Source organism: Fringilla coelebs (genome assembly GCF_963513975.1).
Source record: "Fringilla coelebs genome assembly, chromosome: 17".
NCBI classification, from domain to species: domain Eukaryota; kingdom Metazoa; phylum Chordata; class Aves; order Passeriformes; family Fringillidae; genus Fringilla; species Fringilla coelebs.
In genome coordinates this window covers 4,496,584-4,522,390 of record NC_140043.1, presented here as the reverse complement: position 1 = coordinate 4,522,390, position 25,807 = coordinate 4,496,584, and the positions used below count along the sequence as shown (strand labels likewise).

At 44.1% G+C, this 25,807-nt stretch overlaps 2 protein-coding genes across 5 annotated transcripts in view; one reads left to right on the top strand and one right to left on the bottom strand.

Annotated features, from left to right (window-relative positions):
- The window catches only part of SFI1 (SFI1 centrin binding protein), a 28,401-nt gene extending 25,282 nt beyond the window's left edge, over positions 1-3,119 (top strand). The window contains exon 31 of the mRNA XM_084216961.1: positions 2,995-3,119. The gene's annotated coding sequence lies outside the window, so the exon portion shown is untranslated. The remainder of the gene's footprint in view (positions 1-2,994) is intronic.
- PISD (phosphatidylserine decarboxylase) lies at positions 17-24,216 on the bottom strand. Of its 4 annotated transcripts, XM_084216965.1 has the most exons (9): positions 13,715-13,729; positions 13,477-13,545; positions 9,028-9,439; positions 7,244-7,409; positions 5,033-5,269; positions 4,774-4,912; positions 3,898-4,044; positions 3,022-3,182; positions 17-2,733 (listed from the first exon to the last, which is right to left on the bottom strand). In XM_084216965.1, the coding sequence occupies exons 3-9, from the start codon at positions 9,222-9,224 to the stop codon at positions 2,509-2,511; spliced, it is 1,272 nt and encodes a 423-aa protein (XP_084073091.1). In that variant the 5' UTR covers positions 9,225-9,439; positions 13,477-13,545; positions 13,715-13,729; the 3' UTR covers positions 17-2,508. The 4 variants fall into 4 exon arrangements, with proteins under 4 accessions (XP_084073091.1, XP_084073089.1, XP_084073088.1 ...); XM_084216963.1 differs by lacking the exons at positions 7,244-7,409; positions 9,028-9,439; positions 13,477-13,545; positions 13,715-13,729 and adding exons at positions 17,220-17,395; positions 21,088-21,182; positions 24,154-24,216; XM_084216962.1 differs by lacking the exons at positions 13,477-13,545; positions 13,715-13,729 and adding an exon at positions 17,220-17,323.
- Positions 24,217-25,807: the final 1,591 nt, after the last annotated feature.

Sequence of the window (25,807 nt, the reverse complement as noted above, 5' to 3'; positions counted from 1 at the left end):
GACTCTTTATTTCAAAATGTTTGCAATTAAATGAGTTCATGTCAGTAAGTCATACACTTTGACATACAAAAATACCGTGCTACTGATACAGTTGAATTAAATGGATTCTCCGTGCAGGAGAAATTCACAGCATTATCAGTACCCTCGAGGAACTTTTTCACTCCTGGGGTGCATTGCTGGCCCCTGCATCACAAGCAATGTTGGTTTATTAGCTCGCTCTGCACAGTATTTAAACCATCATAACAACAGCCACTTGCATGCTGAATCCTCTCTTCCTTCTGAGATTTCTAATAAAGCAAACATCAAGCAACCCATCCTCCATCACTAGGCTAATATGTACCTTCAGATACTATGGATGATGCTGCTGAGTAGGAAGAAATTAAAGCTTAAACTTCCTTTGGCTCTGTCTGGATGTCATAGACCCCAGTGGAAAAGAAGGAAAAGATTCAGTTGTCTTTTTCTCTCATCCACTGGAACAAATTTTATTTCTCTTGTTAACATGACACTGAAGTTTAATCAAAAAGCTCACCCTAACTTTATCCTCTTGGAGCTGATATTTGCCTTACTCTTTTCTCACTCTCAAAGGTTTAAAAAGACTTGTATCTGGTACTATGCTGCTGCAGGAGTAAACTTGCTAAGACCAAGAACTTAAAACAAGATAGGTGGCTGAGAGCCACTTCAAGCTTTCAAACTCCTCCCTGTGTGAGGAAACACTGACTCCTGGAGCCAAATGAATTTTCTCCTGCTTGTCACCCAAACAGCCACCCTCATCTGACTCATGCCTGGCTGCAACACTTAGAGGCAATTTATCGTCCCTTCCTTCCCGATGACAAGCTAAGCATACAGGACTTGGCAAACTGGACATTTGTACAACAAAATTAGATTCTATTTTCTGCAGTGCATACAAAGAAAGGTTTCTTTAGGAGGTCAGAGCTCATCAAAGCCTGTCATCTCCTTGAAGTAGCAGAAAAGTAGCTCAAGCAAGGAAGTAGTAGGAGAAATCTTTCAGAAAGCACAAAGGCAGGTTTCATAAGCGTGTCCACTCCAACAAGCTCTGGATAGCAAAATCATGTTTGAGTGCTGGGACTTGAAACAGTTTATTCTCAAAAAACAATTTATACATTGCTTTAAAACTCAATTCCTCTTCACTTTGGCAGTGGTTTTTGTCAGTGCCACATGCAGTAGATCCAAGGTGTTAGATTTTAACTGTTCTTGATGTGAAGTCACAAAGAGGCTTTAAAATTTTACAGTGGATTTCAGCCCCCAGCACATTCCTAGCATTAAGTATGAGGGTACAAGTCAGAGCCAGTGTGGTTTTTTTGTTTTGTATTTTGAATAAGATTAAGTTGTTGCCCAGTCAAGGGAGGGCCAGATTTGCACCTGGGAAGCAACAGGGGATTTCTTTAAAGAGCCATAAATATCTTAAACACAGTCAGTGCATAGGGCATTTCACTCTGTACAATAAAAATTGGTCCTGAAGTAGCTGAAGCTGTCCTTTAACAGAGGAACTAATTCTTCAAGAATTTAGTGACAAAGTAACAAGATACATAGCAGAAAGGAAAAGCATACTTTAGTTGCCATCACATCACCCAGCAAAATATGCCCTGTGTCTTCTAACTCCTTAATCCAAGAGGTGAAGTTAACTGTCTTTCATAAAGACAAAAACTTTAAGGCCTGGAATAGCAAAATAAAACCATGGATTAGGAAGAGGACACACAGTTTTGTCTGTCTTAAAAAAAAAAAAAAAAATTGCAAGATGACAAGTTCTGTTGTCTGGAATGTAGACACTGTTTTCAGGTTTAAAATACAGTGCAAAGCCCATTTTTAAAGCAACAATGTCAGACAAAAGAACTAAAATTGTCTAACAGTACAAAACTCAGGATGAGGGATAAGTGTCACTCATTGTACTGACTGACTGTTGTACATTTTGCTTTGTTTGGGCCATGAAGCCACACCAGCAAATTTCACTATTTGCCTGTCTGTGCATTCAGAGACTGCTTTTATTTAGCAATTTGGGTGGAGCGTCTTAGAATAAAATAAATACGAGAATATAATTTTACTCAAGGTCTGAAAAACAGATTCTGTAGATACAAGGTACAAGGTCTGACTCAGCCTGTCAGTGTCCCTTTAAATACAGGTAATCTCTACCTCCACCCTTTCCTACTGCACCTGCCTAGGAAGGCTTAAAAGGGACTTAGAGGCTCTAAGAACATAATTATCCTGTGGCACATTCAGGGGAGAACATGAAAGACTACAGGCACAGGGTGAAACCACCATGGGCAACATCTTTAAAGGCAGCTGTACCCAATACATCCATGATCATTCAATTCAGTTTCTACATTCAGCAGCAGGTAAATGTAGACCAAATACTTTCAAGTTTAATGCAGCAGTGACATCTTTCTTCCTCCTCACCCAGGTCCTGCTGAGTGATACAAACTTGATAAGTGAAACACTCAGTGGTGTGAAAAGAGTCCCTTTTTATAGAAAATCTTCTTGCTGAGACAGTTCCTATAGAGAGCCCAGTGCTTCTCCAAAGCGGATTTTCTGTCCAGCTTTGAGGTTGAATCTGAAGTCCTTGGGTGCCTCAAAGATTAGTACGATCGTAGAACCTAAGTTAAATTCCCCTAAATGTTCCCCTTTCCTCATGGGGATTCCCTCCTTGTTGTTGTTGGATATGAAGCTGAAGTCATTGTAGGAACCTTTAGAGTAACTTGGACTGTTGGTGTGCAAGTCCTGTACAGAGAAGGAAGAAGAGAAGGATTTACTGGAGGATTTCAGTGCTCTGTATTCATTCATGATCATAGCTGTGGACTGTACACACTCATGCATTTTCCATGAACTCACAGTTCAAAGGTGCAATAGGAATATTTTAAAATTGTCTGTATTGGAGACAATCAGTCTTAGAACATCAGCACTGTGAAACACCCTAATTTCAGGGTAATAAGATTTATTTTTTTTATTTTGTTATGCTGCACCAACCTCAACCATTAACAGAAAGGTGCCTGCTATGATCCTGCTCACCTGGTCAAAGTAGATGCGGATGGAGCCCACATTTGTTGCTCCTACAGCTGTTAATGAGAAGAAGCCATGTTTCCAGTCACCTGTAAGGACAACCCGTTCATTGTGGCAGAACAGTTCCTTGATCCAGCGAGCAACTCCAGGATTGACAGACATCAGAGAGCCTGAAGAAGTGAGAAAATATTCAGGTTAGGTTGTCTGGTTTGTAGCAATATTGTAATGCCACTCAGATGGTGTTTTCAGTGTAACTGGAGCTGATCCAGTAAACAGCTCTGTCAGTTATTTGTAGGAAGAGAGGCAAGTGCCAGGCAGAGCAAATGAAAGAGAAGTCTGTGCTGAAAACAAAGGGGTCACAGAAGGATGGATGTGGTGGGTCAGTCTCTCTCTCATGGTGTTTGAAACCAAATCCAAATACTTGGGGTTTTGCTAGATACCAAGAAGTAAAATGTTTTTATCTGCAAGAACATCCAATCCCACCTCCAGTAGTGTAACTGTTCAGTTGCATTTTCTTTGCCAAGCACAAGCAGAGATCATACTTTAGGCTACTGTTTGGTGTGATCTGCAGAACTATCTATATTTCAGGTGCAAACTGAATAAACAGTGTTTGGGAACAAATCAGCTCAGCTTGAATCAAGGGGTACTTCAAAGAACTCAAACAGTTTGAATACAATATTACTGTTTTCACCATTTTCATATGATTTGCTCTGGTAAACCATACAGCTACAAAACTCATTACTGTTTGAGACAAATCACTTTTCTGCTATTGTCTGTCATGTTACTGTACAACTTCTGCACTGGTGTGTCTCATTCTGCAGAGGCCCATAGCAGTGCTTCCCTCTGTAACTGCTCTGCAGCTGTTTCCTGGGAGCAGAAACCAACCTGGGAAATGCCGTCGGTGTGACACTGTCCAGTCCGTGGGCGAGTGGAAGCAGTGATAATCCCCTGGTGCAAGGTAAATTACACAGTGGTAGAGCTCATTCCCCTCCTTTGTGACCAGTTGTTTCTGAAAAGAGTTATCAGGTGGGGCTGCAGAAAAAGAAGGGAAAGGAAGGGGTTAAAGATATTCCTGCTGAAGTCGTCTGCCTTAGCCAGGCAGTCTGTGTTAGAGCCAGTGCAATAGCAGAGGATTAAATGCAGCTCACGTGGATTGGTGAGACTACAAAAACAAAGATTTCATGCAGAAATCCAATATTTCCAAATGTTCCTTTCCCTTTACAAGAAAATTAGATCATGGATTGTTTCAATCACAGTGAAAAATTTTCTTCTGGAGTTTGCCCTTCCCTAAGCAAAACAGCAGAAACTGAAATCCAGTACAACAGAATTTTTATTAAAGCTGTCCTTTAAGAACAGAATTTGTAGAGTCCTTTAAGTCATTAGAGGGGTAGTGCTTGAGCATGGATCTTGTTAAGGAGTAGCTTATCCAGTTTTTGCTAGCCACTGCTTGGGCCCATTTCAGTGTGACAGCAGGCGTGCTGCAGCTATGGTATAGCAACAGATCTTGGAGTCAAGTGTAGGAACCAAGCAGCTCAGTTCAGATAATCAGAATGAGCCAGGCATGACTGTATAAAGCCACTGGTGAGAAAGAGAAGATCTAGAACAGCGACATGGTTACCCGCAAATAAAATGAACCAAAAATCACAGCTGTTTTTGTTCCTGACAATGCAAGAAAATGTTACTTTTTTTCATCTCCCTTATGATTTCTGAGAACACTGAAAGGGCACGGCAGAATAAATGCAGAACTGACACAGAACTCACCCTGGTTAAAATGCATTTCCTCTGTGGAGATGCGGGGTCCCAAGAAAGATTCCAGAGAATAAGTAACCCCTTTTACTTGCTCCACTTCACAATTTTTTACTTGTCCAAAATTAAGGATCTTTCCATCAGAGGGACTAATCTACAGCAAAGAGAAAAAATGGAAACAGTTAGCAGTTGATGAATTCCTGATGAAGCAGTGCCATTCCCCTGGGGGCTGAGGAAGCAGTGCAGAGTGAATCCCTCCCTTCCTTTCACTCACCACGCTGTGCACACCGCACACCGGCCGCGCCTGCGGTTTCAGCTTCCTGCGGAAGAACTCGCTGAGGTTCCTGTAGTGGTGCAGATCCTCCACAGCTGCCTCCTTCATGTTCACCCCGAAGGTCCAGATGTACAGGCTGTACACCGGCTTCCGCAGCCACGTGGGCAGCTCCACCTGGTTCAGGCGGCCCCAGGCTCGCGAGAGCAGCCGCGTTGGGACCGACTTGTACAGCGCAACCTGAAGGGAGGGAGAATGGCAGCAGGTCAGTGTTCTCCCCGCTGATGGCTTCCTTACTTCTCCCCAGAACACAGGAAGTATCAAACTGTTCCTGCAAACCCCTCCCTTGAGTTCATGTAGCCTTTAAGGCAGCAAAAAATTTACACTGCACTTCATCCTCATTCCCTGCATTCTGGCGAGAGTAGACAAGAGACAGGATGAAAATATAACTTTAAAGTGAAGCCAGAATTTCCACTCCCTTGCAGGCTGAAGCTCCACACTGAAGTTACTGCAAACTGCCCAATGTGAGGCTTACAGAAAAAAGAGACATTGCACGTACTCTAGTAGAAAACTCATCAGAAAGGCTTAACATTACCAATGCATAAATTTTTGTGAATAACTAAATGAAAGTTGACTGGAAAATAACTTCTCACTGTTGGATGACATGTTCCTCAGATGCAGCTGCTACTGAGGGTGCTTCCCACACCCAGTACTGTGTGTTGTAGGCTCTAATGACACGAGTACCATCAAAGAAATATACCCACTGAATGCAGCTACACAGATATAAACTTACACCAGCCTTACTCTTTCTCTCACAACCAATGGGAGCTGCTAATTGCAAGAATATTAAGTGCCTTTATTTCTGTAGAAATACACCTTTGGACTTGCACCAAAACCCAGGTTTTAGCAAGGAAAACAAGTGAAACAAGGTTGGCAAGAGGTATCTGCTGTTGATGGAAGTGGAGAGATGACAACATCTTTCTGTTGATAATTCCAGCAGACAGCTCTTCTGGGGTTTGTGGTACTTGCTGTCAGCCAGGAAGCTCACATGGCTATGATGTAACTGGGGGAAGCTGGGGAATATGGACCAAGGGAACTGAACACTCTGAAACCAGTTTTGCAAAGGAAGTGGTGATCTGCTGACTGGTGTTTTTGAACAGCTACATTCAACTTGCAGCTAAACCTAGGGATTTTTCTTAGTGAGAGTCATTTGTTCTCAATCATATCCTTCATGATTAAGTCTTGCAAAACACAGCCATAAACACAAGCAGAAGTATGCACTGGCTCCATCATACCAAATACAGCAAATTAAGATTTCACTTACAAATCACCATCGTGTGTACATACAGGGATATTTCAGAAAGGAAGTACCAACCTAATCTTACTTCAGATAAAACCTTCTAAATGAACAGTGCTTTAGGTTATATAAACTGAAATACTGAAGAAAAAAATGTTGCCATTTTAGTTGACATGCCCTATACTGTATTAGTTTCTAAAAATTAACTTTGCTGTTTTCCACCAACACCGAAAATGTACATACAACTATAAAATCACACCAATTGTCATAAGCAGTATTTCCTGGCAGCCCTTTCTCCTCAATGGAGCCTGGTTTTCAAGCTGATGGGATCAAACAGAACAGATGTTCAATGAAATAGGCTTAAGAATGGCAATTTTGTTCCTGTTTGCAATCAAAATACTTACTTGCTTGTTGGATTCTGAAATTGCATGATTTGTGGGGAGAATTACTATGTGCAAGGCATCCCATACCCTGCTCTCAACAGTGTCAGAGCAGAGATTTGTGTATCATTTGGACATGCTGGACTACAAATGCTCAATGAACTTGAGGAACAAACCCTCTTGATGCGAAAATAACAAAAAACAAGAGAGCAGTTCAACAGGACCAGGAAAAGGAACTTGCCAAAAGGTTTGGTCTTCCTTGTCCTAGCCCTGATACTGTGAGGTGACTGAATTCCTTCAGAAGTTTCTGTTTACTTTCCCTGACTCTTAGGGGACAAAGTAATTCTCTGCTCCTTAAAAAGTCACTTGTCTGTGAGGCAATTGATCAACACAACCACAGCAAGAACTAAACAGAAGCAGGAATTGCACCTCTGCTCTCACAGCAGTGATCACCAGGCTGTCCTGCATGCAGCAGCTCTCCCCCCAGCTGCTGCCAGCTCCTCCAGGACACAGCTCCCAAGAGATGCTCACACTTACCCTGCTCATAGGCCTCCATCCCACTCTGGTCAAGGGTTTAAGAGCACCGAAAGGCAGAAGGTAATAGAGAATAGTCAGAGGCCAAGAACGGAGTTTCAGAGCAGGCCTAGACATACAGCTCAGCTGGCCCAACCTCCGCCTCAGGGCCAGCTGGGGGAATTGCAACCTGAAAGATTACATACACAACATCAGAGGGTCAGGCATCTCAGCTGCAGAGCCACCAGCTTCTAACAGCTGGCTGAGTTATTCCTGCTGAATGTTTCTTAATCTTTGATACTACAAGACTTTTATTCCTTTACTTTGATCAGTTCTTCCCCTTCCCAAAATAGAAGAACAGTTTATCTAAAAAATAAAAGTCTTCCATCCAAATAATGGTGTTCACCCTCATAGGTCATGTTTTATGAATGACACTCTCAAGAATTAGAGGTAAGACCAGTTTCCAGGTCTTAGAGCTTTCATTGAGTATCCTGGTTCTGTATAGGGAACATGTGGTCAAAGCCAATATTTCTACTAGGGCACAACAATCTAGTCTCCATAGCCCAATAATCAACTCCCCTGCCTCATAACCAGCTGCATCTCTGATTTTTTTTGGTACATGGATGTCCTGACTCAGAGAGACCTCATTTTGCACAAGCAGCCATGGGGAGAAGTTGACCTAACTCTCACAGGGAAAAGCTGCTCAGCTTCTTAGCAGAGGACAGACATTAAGGGCCTCAGTTCACACCCTTGCAGGAGGTCTGGATGCAAAACCCTTCAGGTCCCCATTTATTCTTTGGTTTCTACTCATGAAAAAACCACTGGCATTTCCAAGGTCACATTATCAAATGGAAATCTGTCTACCTGAGGGCAAACTATTGAAATGACTGACTGAACTCCTGGCTAGGAGACTGTGCTGCAACCAGGACAGAGTGAGGTGAGCACACAAACTGAAGCGGCACAGTCTGGCTGCTCCCAACAGCTCGCTCTCTCAAGGGATCCTGTGACATGAAATAATGACACAAAATACTGTATATATCTTTCTAAGATGGAAAGAAGCTGAGAATTTCAAAGGAAATTTTCTTGCCAACTCGTTCTTTTCAAAACTTGGATCAGAATTAAAATATCAGGCAGACAGGTATAATTGTCACCACTTCGGGATACAAGATGGTGCTTTTGGTTCAGAGATGTTTTTTCAGCAGTGAACTCAACTTCTTTCCCCTGAAGAACTAATAAATAGAGAATGATCTGTGCATCTTAATGCAACAGGGAAAAAGAACCCTGAGCAGAAGTGCTGTCTTAGCAGAGTTAATGCAGGATTCTCAGCAGGAGGTAGGACCGACTCAGCATGGGAATGGGAAGGGACACTTTACATTCTCCCTTCCATCCCTACCAGCAGCAGCCTGCAAGGGCTGGCGGGCCAGGAGCCGGGTTGGGTCCCGTTCTCCCCCTCCTGCTGCTCTCCCCCCCTTCACTGCAGTCGCTCCTGGACCAATCCCTGCAGAGCTGCATCGCGTTGGAGCCCTCGGGCTTCTCACTGCCTTGGCCTGGTTTCAGAGCGGCCCCTCAACTAATTTTTCCATTCTCCTAGTGATAGAGAGTAGAAGGGAAAGGAATGAAAGCTTCCCCATTCCCCTTGTCATGGAACAGCATGCCCTTCTCTGCCAATACAATGTATAAGGAGCTTTATAGTAATTAGGCCAAACAAAAGCTTCGCAGATGGCTCCCGCTCCTTCTGCCCAGAAACCCTCCCGGCCTCCCTCCCGCTTCAGTCACCATTCTGCAAAGCAGAAAATACTGAACAGTACCTGAAACGAGTTCTCCTACTTGGTGTCCCACCAGCAGAGCCAGCTGGGCCTGGACTCTCCAGCTGTGGGTGCTGGTCCCCGGCACAGCTGCTGCTGCCGCCGTTCCCTGAACGCAGCCTCCGGACATGAATTTTAACTTTGCGGAGGTTGTAGCAAGAGGGTGGAGGGTTAGATAAAGCTTTGTAGCATCTCACCATTTCCCTGTGTGGAGCTCTGGTCCCTGCAGGGTGTTTGACTGACACATCGTCAGGGTGACGGCTGTTGCAAGGCTCAGTCTTTTTTCCTCTACCTCTCTTTCCTTTGCTTGCTCCGGTATAGGAGAGAGGACACGGCGTCACAGTTCCTAAATCCCCCGCTGGTTTGTCTCTGGATTCCCTGTTTCCCACTTCAATCTCTGCTACGAGAGTTGCAGCTATTGCAAACAAACAGGCGTTGTGTCATATTTCAACATCCCACTACAAAGCCGACTCTGCACACGATAAAAATGAGCTGTCCATATGAGCAGTCCTTGCTTCTTGCTAGTCCGGGTGGCCATTGAAGCCCAGTTCCCCAAAAACACCCTGCAGTCTGTCCCAGGCTGCTGGGCAGCAATGCTCTAGTGAGAGGAGCAGCCAGCTGGCCTTGCACAGCTCATCCCAGCACCAGCCTGAATGCAAGGCTGGGAGGAGGAGTGGGGCGGAGAGGAGGAGGAGGAGGAGATAACTCCCAGCTTCAATTCTGCAGTGCAGCAGCTGCTGCTAAGAGTTCTGGACTCTTGGGCACCAAAAATACTTCCCTGCTCTTAGTGTCCAGCTTGTAAAGAGCAAAACAGAACGGAATGGAATGTCTTTCTATTTTACAGCTCTTGCCAGACACAAACATCCATCTGCAGCAATCTCCTTCCATCTAAAAACACTCAGTTTAAGGGAACAGGTAATGGACATTCTTCTACAAATAACCAGATACATACAAAAAAAGCCAGTTTTAGGGCCAGCTTGAGAATTGGGTATAAAAGAAGTGTTATGTATCTATTACATGACTTTCAGTACTGTCACAGTTTTTATGTCCAGTAGAACTAAAATACAAAACAGTAGGAAACTGTTTGGTAGCTGGTTCGTTTTTTGAAGACCAAAGGCTGCACTGTTTCTATCTAAGCATTCTCAATATACAGGGAAATTTCCCTCTTTAATCCTACAGAACACACCTCATAGATTTTTCTTAATCTCCTGTGGCTGGGTTTGGATTGTTAAGGGAGTCCTGCTTCAAGAACTGGCAGTCAGATAGCTACATCTCCCCTCAAGATTAAACAAGATTAAACTCAGAACAGTTTCAGGGCTGACTATCTAGTGGTTCCATTTCACTTCTGCTTTCTGCTAAATTTGGGTTCAAAACAAAACAAAAAAAAACCCTCCTTGTTTCCAAAGCCTTCTAAGCACCGTGAAAACTGTGGCTAACAGAGTAGATGAAAAAGAGCACTGTTGCTCTGCTTGAGGGAAGGGCTTGTATTGTAATAGGGATAAGGCAGGAGGAGTGGGAGGACCAGCAGGAAAAGCTAGAATTAACTAGCAAATGGCATCCCAGCCAGGCCTCAAAAAGAAAATATTCAAGCAGTAATTGTGTATTTTGATTGGCCTTCAACTCCAGATATTACAGATACTCCCTAGAAACACCTCTGGAGATCCTGCTTTAGAATATTTTTCTCGGGTAGAAAACTCCTATATGGTATTCTGTGTGTCAAGAAGTTCCAAGAACCTCTGTGCACATTATTCAAGCTGAATTTTAACTGCAAATTAAAAAAGAAACCCAGCTAACTGAAAGAAGGGAAATTTAAGATCAGTGAAAGCACTCAAAAATACTCCTTCCTCCCTGAGTCTTGTGCCAACTCTTTTTGTTTTCCTATTTAAAATATCATTTAGTCTTTCTCTGGCTGGCACAAGAAACTCCTACACAACAAAAACTATGCCATCTGTGTAGTAAAATGCTGAAAGCAGTTAGCCAAAATCCTATCAAAATTCAAAGAAAAGCAACAAGGAGCACAAGGGAGCTACTTTGGGAACATTAGAAATTAGTAAATACTTAATTTTAAACAGCAACCACCTAAATTGACAACATTGTTTCAAAAGAAACTTCATCTGACCAAGACAAAATTATTGTTCATACTGAAAAAGTGTGTTCACAGAACTGTGGGGAGAGAATTGGTTTGGAGCTGGGCAGGAGCAGCAGAGCACCCAGCCCAGCAGCTCCTGCAGCCAGGGTGGAGCCCTGCTCCCCATCCCATCGCCTCCTGTGCAACCTTCACCCTTGCAGAGAGAGAGCAAACACATCTTATCACATCTACTTCAGTGCTCTTCCCTTCAGGATAAGGGAGGTAACCCACAAGCTCTTCCAGTAAAAATCAATTTTATCCCTCAAAAAACTATTAAGGAATTATTATATTCTCAGCTGAGTAACCATGATTCTATGGAAGCATGTACCCAGATAAACAGCTGACCTGCTCCCTAAAAAAACCCAGACACTGAAATGTTCTACAGCCTGATGAAGGGGGTAATACCACCCTTCAGTCCAAAACAAAAAACGTGGGGCAAGAGATATTCCTCTCCAGGAAGGGAAAAATATGAGTGTTACAAGTTTTTTTTCTCCACCTCCTAAATAAACTGTGTGCAGCTGAATAAGAAGTTTCTCTTAAGTTCTGTTCTACTCCCCTCATTACATTCAACAGGATGCCAATATCTGAGTGCTGCTAAGGTGCTGACATGCCTGCTGTGGCTGCCCCAGAAGTAACATTCATTTCCTACAGTGTAAGAAGGCTGAAATGAAAAATCCACCCTGAATTTACCTGCTTTCCATGGGGAAAGGAACAAGAACTGCTCATCAGACAGCTCATGACAGAGGAACTCATATACTGGCATCTCAACAGTTGGACCTCTTGGGATGCAGGCAGTGCCCACAGCCTGTGTCAGCTTAGACAAAAATCTTTAAAATGTTTGGTTTGTAGGGGTTGCAGACCATTCCCAAACCCCCTCACCTGTCTGAACTCGCCTGGAATCCACACTGGGCAAATAAAGCAGCAGTTAGCAGCAGGTATGATTCCATAGAGAATTATCTCATAGAGAACTGCTAATCTGCCAACTATGCCACAGCTTCTACTCTGTCAGCTCAAATAAGCATCAAATCCAGTGACCTCTTTTAATTTCTTGTCAAATAGTGAACTACTCAAATCCTTCTCTCAAGTTTTAAAAAGACACAGCAAGGCAGTTGCAAGGAAGACTAATATGCAACTGAACTGCAAACCTGCAGCCTCGGTTTTAAACCGTAAGCATGAATCATTAGGCTTGGAATGTGCTGGTCAGTGCTCAAAGCCCTCTGGTCAAACTTTCTACATTTGGTCACAGAACTACTGTTTAAAAAATGCACTGAACGCATCCCAGAGCTGTACTCAAGTGCCAGCAAGAACTACGGTCCTGCACTCAGGGGCGAGGTACTCGGTGACCGCTGTTAAAGGTCCCGTTCCTTTCCCAGCAGGAACTTTCCCTGCTCCCACCCCACCTTCTCCGCAGGCCGCCCGGCAGAACAAACTCCACACCCAGGCAGGAGCTCCCGGACTCCGAGAGCACAACAGAACCGCCCCGATGCCGCTCGGAAACCTGAGCGAGGCTGAGCGTCTGCCAAGGCCACGGGATTGCCGGCAGCGCCTTCGGGCAGCTCTCCCGGGAGAGGAGTTTGCCAACGGGACCGTCCGCGATTGCCCAGCGCTGCCGAACGAAACGTATCGTGCTCGGCTGCATCTACCCGTACTGTCTGAAATGGTTTACTTCTCATTTGAAAAAGCCTTTCTATACGTTTTCTCTTCGTGTATTAGGAGAAAACCTTTTTATTGCTTTCCCTTAACTTTACAATGCTGTTTCAGTTACTTTGTATAAATAGAGCAGGGAGAAAAAGAAATATTTTAGGATAGCCTAACTGGATGACTGGGTTCTGAATTCTGTTATACAGTCTCAAAGATCTTCTGTGAAGCAAGGGATAAAGCTTGATTTTACAAAGTGACATGAAATTTGATGGCACCCTTCTAATACGTTGTAGTAGTAATTTCCAATTAACGGTTTAGAACAACACTCCCCAGTACCAGCCCCTACTATCGCCCCATTATTTTAGTTTAAGATATCAGTAAAGCAAACTCTCAGCTTCACACAGGATCTCTAAAGGAAGCATAAGCCGCGTTACATCCTCCCCACAGAGCAGCACCCGGCGGAAGCTGCGCAAAAGCTCTGGCGGCTCCTCGGCCCCCTGTCCGCCCCGCGGGACTCTGAACTCCGATAAGGCTGGTCCAGCAGACTCATTCTCTTTAAATCTACTCAGAGATTACTCATGAGTCGACTTTGGAACATCACCTGAAACTTCCAGCAAGCCAGACTGAATCACCCTTTGGCCGCCAGCCCTCGCACATCTGCCCTGCGGTCCGGTAGCCCTTACCTGATGCCCCGGGAAGTCTCCTTCGTCCCGGCTTCCCGCCTTCAATCGCCAAAACGACACCGACCCTTCCTTTCAAAGCAGTTTTCAGACACGTGAACAAAGTTCAGCGGACTGCGAACCCCTTCCCCCCCCCAAATGGCACCGCAGCCATCCCGCCCCCGGGGCCCCTTCTCCGGGCCGGGGAGCGGAGGCGGCCGCACCCGCATCCCGCGCCCCGGCAGCTCCGCTCCGCTCCTACCTCCCGCCGCTGGCAGCCGCGCTCCGCTCGCTCCGGGCGGTGCCGGCCCGGGCCGGCCTTAAGGAACAGCGCGGGCCGGCGGCCCTGCCCCGCCTCGCCTCCAGCCACTGGCGCTGCTCGGCGGCTCCTTCCCGCAGGGCCCCGGCCCCTTCGGAGGAGGGGCCAGGGCAGCACAAACGCAAGGAAGAGAGGGCGGAGGGCTCCGCAACACGGCGGGATAAGGGGCACTCCTGGGGATCAGCGCTCAGCTTCCCAAAGAACCGCTGGCTCGGACAGCGGGGAAGGAGACTTGGTCGGGGAGCGAGGCACCGATGCGGACTCTGTGCATTGCACAGCTTCCCACCGCGTGTCCGGCTGCGGGAACACAATCCCACACAGGCACTGGCAGCCAAAGCAGGAAAGTGTGCTCCAGCCTCACAAACTGCTTCCGAAAAGCTCCATAAGCTCGGCAAGACGCTCAGGAAGATGCACAGGAAGTTGCAGGAGACAGAACACACTCATCTAGTCAAAAGGCCTTCCCACTGTTTAGATTGAAAAAAAACCCCACAAATCCAAACTGGTTTTATTTGGTTCCATTTGCCAGGGCAACCGAGAAAAACATTTACACCATTGCAGCCTTTACACAATCTGATGCTGTTGAAATGTGACTGGTTTTAACATTTCCTGACCATCTTTCTTGCGTACTTTCAACCACTTTACAAGGGTTTTTTAAAGGATTGCATAGAAGCTCCAATAAAACTCCAAGCATCGGAATCTGGGAGCAAAAATGAGGAATAAGAAACCAGCTGGAGATTATATTTCTTCTGAAGTAAAAAAAAAAAAAAAATCAGATATTCTCTCATTATTAGCTCTTTCCTGAACTTGAAACACACCTCTTACCATAATACTAAATCAGTATCCTCTGTTACATAAATACAAGCACTTCCTGCCATCAGTAGGAAAGACTGTTGTTCTTACCTCTGAGAAGCCGATCCTAAACCTATGCTCAAACACTTTCTTGGTGAATTGTTTTTACAAACTGGCCCATGACAATAAGCTGCAGTTTGAACACTACAGCTCACTTTCAGAGACGTTTACTGTGCTTTCCTGGCACAGTCACTCCAATAAACACTGCTTTTTTCCTTACACAGAACAGAGCAAACTACAGGAGCAAAAGACCACCTACAAGTTCCACTCTCAAAACTCTGGTTCATCTGCTCACTCTGTTCCTCCAAACACCCCCTCTGGCCAAGTTTTCCCACAGTAATTATTTGATCCTGTATCAACAGTGCCCTGGTGCCCAGGTAAGAAGAAGCAAAGTGCTTCTAGTTAGCATATGAATGGCATGCCATGCATGCAGATCCCAGCCAGGAAATGTTCTGTGACAGCAAAGATTTGGAACAATAAGCTTCCATCCATCTGATAAACATCTACCTGTCTCCCTCCAAGCACTCTGCTTTACCTCATCTAATTAGATGAAAGCTGATCCCCACTGGTATTCACAGTAGGAGACACTAAGGCCTTAATCAGCTCAAGCTATTAGAGACAGAATGTCTCTAAGAAAATTACACAGAGAAAAGGTCTGTGCTAAAGAAACGGTGGTTCTGTCTTTCCCTGTGGAGAAACTTAAGGGACACTTGACTTGCACCAGATTAATTCCCCCCCCACCATCCTTTTATGAAGCTCGAGCAAAACAAAACCACCCAGAAGTGTACGGGCTCTGTAATTCAGTCAAAAATGATGCACACCTCAATGAGGATCCCAGCATGTACCTCTGCTACAGGGAGAGCTTCCCTGCCAGCTCAGCAGGGTTAATGCCTTTTAGTATCTGTCTTCTCAGAAGCAGAGCTGGCAGGTAGAAGATGGTCCACATTCCCACAGGAACACGAGGCTGGTGCAGTGGAATCAGCACTTCAGAGCAGCAGGCTGGGCAGTCAGGGCACATGCACCAGCTCCTTGTTCTGTATTACTCTTTCAAAGCCCATTCAATCACACTTGGTCTCTCTTTGCCTATGCAAAGGTTTATTCTGCCCTAAAACCAAGACAACACCCCCCCTCCCACACCCCTTAGCGTGAGCCCACTGATGCAAAAAACCAAAACAATGGAAAACCATCGGTCAGCAAAAAAACCCCACTTCACTCTACAATAAAAAGGAACAATGCAGCTCTTATTTTTCTTGAATCCTTCATTGTTTGGAATATTTCTTGCAATGTCTGACCACAGTTTCTCTTTTTCCTCATAACTATTGAGCTTCCTTTCCCTCCCTCAGAAGCATTCAACAGACCTCAAACACACAGGAAGGAGTGGGATGTCTTGTTAGTGTCTCCTACTAGGGTCTGCTGCATTTGGGGCCCTGCTTATCAGTTTGAAATTCTTTGTGTGTTTCCCCACTGTAAAAACCAGATCCTTTAAAGCTGTTTCATCAAAAGCAACGCTCTTAGCTTCACCAAATAGTAAAAAATCAGCATATCAGTATAATGAAAGAAGGAAAATGCAATAAGAGAATTACCCAATTTCATACCAAAAAGTATGAACAATAACAAAAGAGTATTTGTTTTCAAGCATCAAAATTGAGTTGACATTGCCTTGTTAAATAAATATTCTGTGGACACTTACCAGTTCTTTTTTTAATCAGAACCCATTTAAACAAACTTCAGCAAGACAAAAATATACAGAAGACAGATTTACAGACAGATTCCTCAGGAGCTATCACAGGCTAAGCTGTTAGCATCTGCACTGTCTGGATCATATCTGGTTTTGGTCACTACTGAAATTTAGGGATTCCAGCCTAGTCTCCCACAGGCATGTGGCCAAATCACTCACACACCGGCAGTGTGCTCAGGAATGCAAAGAAACTGGAGTGCCAGAGGTCACACTGAAGCATCTCCTACACAACCTTACAATCCTAGAATCTTTAACTCCTTGCCTTCAGAAGTGACACTGAAGCAGGCACTCATCTGGCTGTTTGGAAGAACACCACATATATTTTAAACTGTCCAGCATGGAGTTGAACAATATACTTAATACTTCAAAGGCAATACAGTAGTTCCAGGAAGTCATGAAGTATTTACTTCAATGCTCCAATGGGTGTTTGGCCTATGAATAGCATACACACCACCTGCAATTCCACAATAATTTCTCAACTCCTTGGAATCCAAAAGGAAAAGGCAAAAATCCCTCAGGATCAAGAGGAATTACAGACTTAAGTGAAAAAAAAAAACAAACTAGGAAAAAAAGATCTTGCTGTATATTCATTCAAGAAACAGATAAATTTTTATTAATCAGGCATTCATTCCATCTCAGCTTTCTTGTAAAGCACATATGGTGTCAGCCACACTAAAAGATGGAGGAGTTGCTGGCAGTTGCTAATGTATAATGACTTCAGCCAAATGAGTTACTGAAGTGACAGAAACTTTAGTTCCATGAGTTGTCAGTAGAGGCAAATTCAAGACTCCTGTGTTGAAATGGAAGCAAAGGAGCTTTGCATCAAACGTGGCAGAAGTAAAATTGCCCCAATTTTCTTACCTCCCATTCACTTGCAAGCTTCACAGGCACCTCTATGCCCCTCTTCTCCAGCTGTTTAAACTTGTAATCCTCATATTTTCTGTATCCTGCATATCCTCCTCCTGTAGCTACCAGAACGTGGAAGGGCCGCAGGCGGAAGACTTGACCCACTGGAGCAGTGTGAAGCCTCTTCCTGTCTGTAAGAGAGGAAATCCCAGACTTCAGGGAAGACAGCAGCTACACAGTAAAGAGAAAGCAATCCTGTGCAGCGAGGGATACGAGCTGGGGTGATGAAAATTGGGTTAGAAAATAAATCTGACACAGAAGGTATGTACAGATGCTCCTGAGTACTCCAGTTATTGCAGTTACTGTAACTCACCTGCCCAACACTAATTGGTCATCTGTGGTTTTAACCTCATCCCTGTCCCTGCCACCTCACATGCTGCCAACATTCTTCTCCCCAAAATATGTATCAACTGTGCTCCCTGAAAGCCCCGTGGAGAAGTACATGGAATGAGTGTCTGATAGCACTATCATAATTTCCAGCTGTGAGAACATTGGTACTATGTGGGATAATCATTTGCTGGGGAACGATCTGTGCTACTGTGAAGCTTTGTGCTTCTCAATCATTCAAGCTTTCACTACAGTTGGGGAATCCCCAGATGTACAGCTAACTGGAAGAGGGAAGGAAATGATGATCTGTAGAGTAGGTGGGGTAACAGGAAAACAAGTCCATTTCTGCTGTAATACAAGTCACCACATGAAACAAAGAGATGTGTAGTATTATATCTGTTATTTACTGAATAACTACCAAGCTCCTCCTGCCTAAGTCCAGCCTTGCAGTCGCTGTGAGATAAAAGGACACAGTGTGGTCACTAGGCAACAGACTGAGCATGGGGCAGGCACAGCTGTGGGAGCATTTCCCTTCCAAAATCTTCAGAGAAAATAAATCTGTCTGGACCTCAGTCAGTTTAGACTGTGCTGCTCATGTCTGTCTGCCAGCCAGTCAGAAGTTCTCAGCAATGAGTAAGAGTCAGTACCTGACAGAAAAGCCCAGAACCAATTCTTGGTACTGATTGCTGTCATTTCCACAGCAATCATTAACTTGGATGCACCAGAATCAAACCCAATGAACTTCATCTTGCTCCATCAAAGTCAGGCTTCTTAGGGTTTGACTATGAAAGGATGCATTAGCAACCAAAAGAATTCAGCCAACACCAACTCTGTTTCTAGGCACACACAGAGACAAAGCACAATTGTTTTGAGGTCTGGAGAATTTTAGTTCTAAGGAATTTAGTTGATTAGAAGCACTCACCATGATGCTACAAAAAGATGCCAAATAAAAGTAATTCTTGTCCACCTTTTGTTTTATCAAAATAATATTTTTTAATAATTTCTTTCCTATACTTGTGATTTAAAATATTGCTATATATCCCAAATGCACCATAAAACAAAACCAGCTTTTTTCCTTCTTTTAAAAAAAAAATATTTTCTGGGGGAGAAAAACAACAAGGCAGCAACTACAGTTACAGTTAAGATTCTAAAAATTATTCTTTCCTAAAGAACAATGCTCAGAGAAGGAGAGGGATCATTTATATCAGCTGAATGTTTAAAAAGACAGACTTACTTGAATTTACAAAGACTCTACAACCTTTCAACTTTGTATCACTATTTCAACAGAAATATCTGTACACATACCAATGATACTCTTTAGCCCTAAAGCCTTTAACTCCCTTCCAGCACATCGTTGGTTCTAAGTTAGCCAAGCTGCTCAGCTATTTCAGCAATTTGACAAATTCCCACACCAAAATCCCTCAGCAAGAACAGCTTTTTCTGGTTTGGATCCAGAGAGAGGCAGCTTCTGTTTCGAGAACATTGATTACACCCATGTGAACATTTCTCTTCCTGTAACAGTGACCAAACCATGTGGTGTTCCACAAGCCACAGCAAACACAATTTAAGCTGTTGATAAATGAAGAGTTGACTTTTCCCCATCTCCAGCATTAATGAAACAACACTTCTGTAACTGGTCACCAAAACATTATCATTGCAAAGGCATCCAACATGCACTGGCAAGCTTATTTGCCCTGACAAAACAGAATTCCACACCTTTGTCCCACAAGTGTACAAATTCTAAGACAAGAACGCTAGTTACTGATTCTGGCAACAGATCCAAGTTTAGGCAGCTGGCACTGCTTAGATTTCAGCTGAACATCATGTTCTCTAGTGATGCTACTGCTGCTCCCTGGAAATCAGTGTGAGGGTGTGTGGAGAGCTCAGCCTTGGCACAAGAGCCACCAGAAACAAATGCAGGGCAAGAGGAAAAAGATGCAGGACTGTCAATGTACTAATAACATTTTTAGATACTACCCTAAATCTGAAGCCCTCAGAGATAAAACCAGCCTCTTCCAGAACTCTCTTAAACACTGAGTATATTCAGCAAAGGAGAATAAAATTAGTAACAGTTTCCTTCTCTGGAACAGGTGAAAAAGACACATTCCCTCAGAAAGGCTGGAAAATTCAGGATGAGAAAGGAAACTGAATAATGGCAGGACAGGAGTGCTCTAGTTGATGCAGATAGATGCAGAAAGGACATGACACAAACACTTAGAGGAGGCCATTATAAGGGATAGAGATAAAATTAGAGAAGAATTATCTTTCCTTTAAGTCCAAATCAGAATCTAAAATAACAATGAATTAGAAAATGTCAGGCTAAAAAGTTGACTTGTTCAAAGCTCAAAGCTAATTTTGACTAAAATAACTTTTTCTTCCTTGTGATCAACAATTTTGCATTATGTCTCAGCTTCCAGAATTTTTTTTCTGTAATGACTTTGATTTATAGACAACAAAGCCCTGCTGTTTTATTCATCTGTGTAAGCATATTTTTCAATAATGAAATATCCATGTATGATATGTCAGACAAAGCACTTGGACAGGCCAGTTAACCCAAATAAATGGTTTTAGAAAATGGGACCAATAGCTCAGCTGGCAAGGAAACCAAAATTGAAAACTATTATTTGTGATACTAATATATGGCAATGTACATGCTACAAGTTTACAAATATTCCTTAAAAACAAACAGTAATATATTGATCTTCAAAGCACTACCCAGCTGCAGAAACATCAAGTGAACATACCCTTTAAACCAAGTCCTAAACCTTTCATGTAAACCTACTCTGATTTCCTGATCTATTAAAATTATAAGTACAAATTTAAACATAAAAAGATATTTATAAATTTTCTTTCTCATAGGGCCGTTAAACTGCTGAAATCTGAATCTCTCAGACTTTTCAAGGTGAACACCTGGTAAGAGCAGCACTACAGAGCAGGTAATACAGTTGAATATTATAAATATGCATAAGTTTGATGTTGCCCTTCTCAGTTAGTCACTTCAGTAGGTGTGGAAGTACACAAATTATTGCTCATCAAGTTCATTTAAGTTGGTTTTTTAAAATGTAAAAACACTGTCCTAACATGAATCTTTCTGGTAAATTATACTGTGTTTTTAAAAAATAATTTTTGAACTCTAGACTCCTGAGAAAACTAACTAAAGTGAAGAAATTAATTAAGAAAAATAAACCTATGACTCAGGGTTTTTAATTTGCTATGCAGGAATCATCTTCACTAGAAAAAGTTTCAGAGGCTTTGTAAAGTTTGAAAGCAACAAACAACAACAGCTCATAATAAATCTTATGAAAAAGGTAAATATACTTCTTTTACTATGTGGAAAACACAAGTTGCAAGCTTGTGTCTAAGAAAATGCCATTAATTGGCTGGATGCTGGACTCCCACTCCTTTCATTTCAAAAAATTTATCTTTCCTAATATGAGACCACAATTGGGAGTGACCCTGAGTTTAAAACCACTTGTAGCTACAACCCATCACTTACCACTGAAAAATGTCCTTGAAGGAGGCTGCTTGCACAGGACTCCAGCTCTGACACACAGGTTCCTATGCACCAGCAAGTTACAGCTGCACAGCAAGCTGCAAATACAACAAATAAAAAGTGGCTGCTTAAGTACAAATGTCTAATAATGCAAATTTCAGTAGTTCAGCATAGTGACCATCTAATATTTAGCAGCTGAGTAACAGAGGGAAAAGTCTACTCAAGTTATCATAAAATTTCCACTGAGCCTAGTCCCTTGTGGTCTACTCCTTTCCTAAAAAAAATCGAAAAATCCAACAATCCAGCTGCTCCTGCAGGTATTTATTTAATGATGCATGATGCATTCTTTATATTTTCTTTTTCTTAACAAATGTTCCTCTTGGGGCTGCTGTAACAGTGATACTTTTCTGACTATTGTAGCTGTTGATCTTGCCAATAGCCCTTTACAGGCAACTATTTATGTTATGAGCATGTACAGCATGTATCAGAATGTATCTTGGCCTGTTTGGAGCTCTAAAATGCAAATGGAATGGTACATTTTATAATTATTGTTTAATACTTGTGATTATTCTATTTCCACTGGGCTGCTACAACTGTGTCATTTAAGAATCTCCTACAACAGCAACTGTCTAGAGATTTGGTTCCTGTAGTTTTTGGTTCCTGTGGTTTTTACCTTACCATCCTGGATTTTGGATTCTATGAAGAAGTAATGGCACTTATTAGACCAAGTGGTGTAGCTGAAAAAGTAAAAGGCTGCCAGGCACAGCAGTTCTTCTTTAGAATTTACCTTACCACTCTCTCCAGTGGTGAATTGCAGTGGGAGTGGTTCTGCCCCTCTGAAAATCCATAAAACAGACTTGGAACTGGCCAAAATAGAGAAAGAGTTCACCCAGGACTCTTTGTGTGTTTAATATATAGTGTTTAATTTCATGTTCATAATAAATCTGACAAGAAGACATCCAGTTGTACAAGAACTGTTCCAAGTCTGTAAATAAGCATGTTTAAACAAGCATTTGACTGTGGCCTGGCAACATGCTGCTGTCAGACAGGATCACAGGGAGGAGAGGGACAGTGTTCTCACCCCAACAGGCTCAGACCTTTAGGAATAACCAGATCTTTGTGCAACCTGCTCATTCTCAGCAGGTAATGCCACAGCTGGGATGTCTTCATCTGCCCTCTGGCCTTTCATCTGCTCTTGATCAGATACATGGAGGACACAATTACTTCGGTAGCTTACAAGCTATTGCATCATTTGGGGCCATTCAATCTCAGGAAGTGATTATTAAGAGTTTAAAGACTTAATTTCAGGCGTCTTCTGAGTTACATATAGGCATGATCCCTTTATTTCAGAGAAGAACCTACAGGCTTCTTGTCTAGAAGTCACACCATTATGTCAGCACACTTGGTAACAATGCTTTAGCATTAGCCAAGTTTTCTCTTATCCCTATTGCAACAGTGTCAGGATATCTATCTCACTGTGCCCTTCAGCTTCATGGTCTCTGTTAAAATCCCTGCATTAACCCAAACGTGACAGGACAGACAGACCTTCCCCAAGCCCCACATTCCTGTAACCACGTGCTCAACATGCCCCACTGCTGCATCATCTCCCAGGATGTCATTTCCTTGGCAAGACAGAAAAAGTGCTCCCACTGCTGCAGAACCTGTATGTTCTACAGGCAACACATTGTGATTTGTCATGAACAACGAGGTCACCTGATGCTCTTGGGTCATACCAGGCCTAGACTAATTTGTGGACTTACAAGGCCTGTTTTACAACATATTAAAACACTTGGGATAAAAGGTGCACTTGCTCATCAGTAAGCTGGGAGCCTGTGGGCTACTTCCAAGGGATTCAAGAAATAAAGAACTAATCGAATTAGCTTTAGACTTAAATTTAGCAGAAAAGTTTTCAAATCCTAAAAAGCAATGGAAAACGTTATTAAAACTTAACTGCAGCCTAAAGCATTAGTATTTGAGGCATTTATTAGCCTTTCTACATAACAGCCTATACAAAAATGCAGTCAGAACAGAATGAGTTGTGTTGGCTTCAGGAGCATCCAGGAGTTGTTCCCACTGCTGAGGCAGGGCAGGGCACCTGGGGCTTGGTACTTCCTCCGACAGTGAAGGACACAACATCTAGCCCTAAACTCTTACCAAAATTGCTTTTGGTGTCCAACACTGGAAAATCAGTTTCCATCTTACTCTGAAACCTGCCTAAAAACAGGCAAAGACAACAAAGCTAATAAGAGTCTCACCTTCCCTGCTCCTGCCAGCCTGACCTTGGTGGGTACAAATGCATGTTGGAATATTGACCCCCTGCCTCTCCCACCTGACTGGAGGCTGATGGAGAAGGAACTGCCAAGAAATTCCCTGTTAACTGCAGCCCCTCTGTGTCTTCAGCCATCTCTGGACAAGGGACAACACCCTGCTGCCAGCACTGGGGGCAGAGGTAACAGAACAGAACACTCTGTGCACAAGGTGTTTCCTCCAGGTTTTGAGAGAGAAGGGGGAATAAGGGCACAGTGTGTTCTATCCAAGAACAGAGAACTGCGGCCGAGAAACAGCATTCCTTAAGCTGTTTGGTTGCTATGAAAAGCACAACCCGTAAGAGGATATCTCCTGCAGAGGAGTCTCTGCCCGGCCAGGTGCTTCTCCTCACTGCCATCCCCCCGGATTGCATAACCCGAGGGGCTGGAGCTGCTCCCCATCTACCGCCTGCTGCTCCGCACTGACACACTGACAGCTACACACTGCCAAACCGAGTCACAACTGCACAAGGCCACACGCTTCTCGTTCTTAAAATACGTAAACCCCTTATCTTCCTTTCCAGCTTGGAGAAGGAGGGCAAGGCTCCTTACACATGCCAAGGGCAGGGCCAAGGCTGCAGAGACAACCGCACTCACCCCGCTAGGGAAACGCCAGCGAACGAGGGGGGCGAGAAGGGGGTGGCTGCGGCCCCCGGCCTGGCTCCTCCTCCCCCGCGGGGTGCCGGCTGTCAGACAGGGCTGCCGGGGCCAGACAATGACAGTGACAGTAACAATGACAGCCCCAGCCCCGCCGTGCCCGTACCTGCTCCGCGCCGCGGCCGCCGCCATCTTCCCACGCTGCCGCCGCGTCCTCTGCCGCGTCCCGCGCGGGAGGGCGGGAACAGCGCCGGGGGCGGGGCCGTGAGGGGGCGGGGCCGTGAGGGGCGGGCGCTGCCGGGCACGGCGCGTGTGAGGGACGTTACTCCTGAGGGCAGGCGCCGTGTGGGGAGGGGCTCATGCCTGAGGGGAGAGCCGGGATGGGGGAGAGCCGGGATGGGGGAGACAGGTGCGAGGCTCTTCTTCAAAGAGGGGCTTCGATCTGTGAGGAGGGCTGTTCTTTCGGCGCGGGGGAAAAAGGGGCCGTCGCTGAGGCGATGGGGAGTGGGGATAGGGCCGGCCCTGAGGGGACGGGATGTGGGGACGGAGTGGTGGCTCCTGAGGGTTTGTGCTATGAGGATGGAGCTGCCCCGTGAAGGGGTTGTGGACGCTGCTGCTGGGAGTTCAGGATGAGGCAGGTGGGGTTCAGCTGCTTTTCAGCGCTGCTATTGACACACAGGTAAGGTATTTGCCTCAGGTGTGGGACCACCAGCAATATTAAGGCGGGGATTTTAGGGAGAGGACGCACGACATGGGACAGACACGATGCTGTTCCTCCAAGTGAGATGTCTGGTGGGGTAGTGCAGTAACACCTATTCCTCCTCTGGTGCCCTTTGCCTGGCTGCCTGCTGCCCAGAGTGAATTTTATAGGGGTTATTTGGTTTTGCACTCTCCTAGATGCATCCCGAGATGAATAAATGCTTTACTGCTGGGAAGTAGCTAATTACCTGTCTCTGACAGTGGCAGAGGAGTAGTTTCGTATGGTGAATCAGTAGGAAAAGAATTCAAGTCCTGGCTGTGTTTCCACATCCTTAGTATTTTAGGACATGGTCCTCAGGCAAGCTGATTAATTTAATTTGAATTCCTGATTTACGTTTGTATTTTTTCCTGACCAGGCCTGAATGAAGTCTGTAACACCTTCATATGATTCTGCCTTTTTTTCACATCACCATAGGTAGTAGTGTCTGTATAAGTACCCTAAACATTTACAGGAAAGCCTTTCATTGTTAAATATGTGAAATTTGAGGGGAAATGCAGACACAGACCTCCTGAAACAGTAATATTATTAGCTGACTAAATTGATGGGATTTGTACATGTCCTGTACATAATGGTAGGATTGGCACGAAGTGAAACCTCAAAGAAGGTGGGATTTGATGTTGTTAGGTACATTTCTTTGGTAAAAGCCTTGCAAGAAGCATTAGCTTTGATGTGTAAAGCACCCCACTGGTGGGCCTGACAGACAAGTTTCCCCAGAACTGGCTGAGAAGCGATTCAGTGGTTAAGGTGTAGTTAAATGTAACACACTTGTTCATAGTGTAAAATAATTGTGACAAGGCTAAACTGATTAATAATCTGTCCTGATCTAATATTTCTCCTTGGAATTAAAAGTGAATATGTGGACATGTAACTTTTTAAAAAATATTTTTATCATGTGTCTTGTTATTAGATTTATGGGGTTTTTTAACATCTGGTGAGATTATATAGACTTCACTCACTGAGGGATGAAACTTACTTCCCTAAGGGTACTGAGCTGTGCTAGGCCTGTGCAGCTGAGCCAAGTCAAAGAGGAGATTAATACCACAGCTCCTCCAAAAAATGA

What these genes read in the sequence shown, in the direction of transcription:
- PISD (XM_084216962.1), bottom strand. An exon ending in AGTAGGAGAACTCGTTTCAG is followed by an intron (nt 7,410 to 9,027) that starts GTACTGTTCAGT and finishes GTAATCTTTCAG; the next exon opens with GTTGCAATTCCCCCAGCTGG. An exon ending in TGTGCGGTGTGCACAGCGTG is followed by an intron (nt 4,913 to 5,032) that starts GTGAGTGAAAGG and finishes TCTTTGCTGTAG; the next exon opens with ATTAGTCCCTCTGATGGAAA.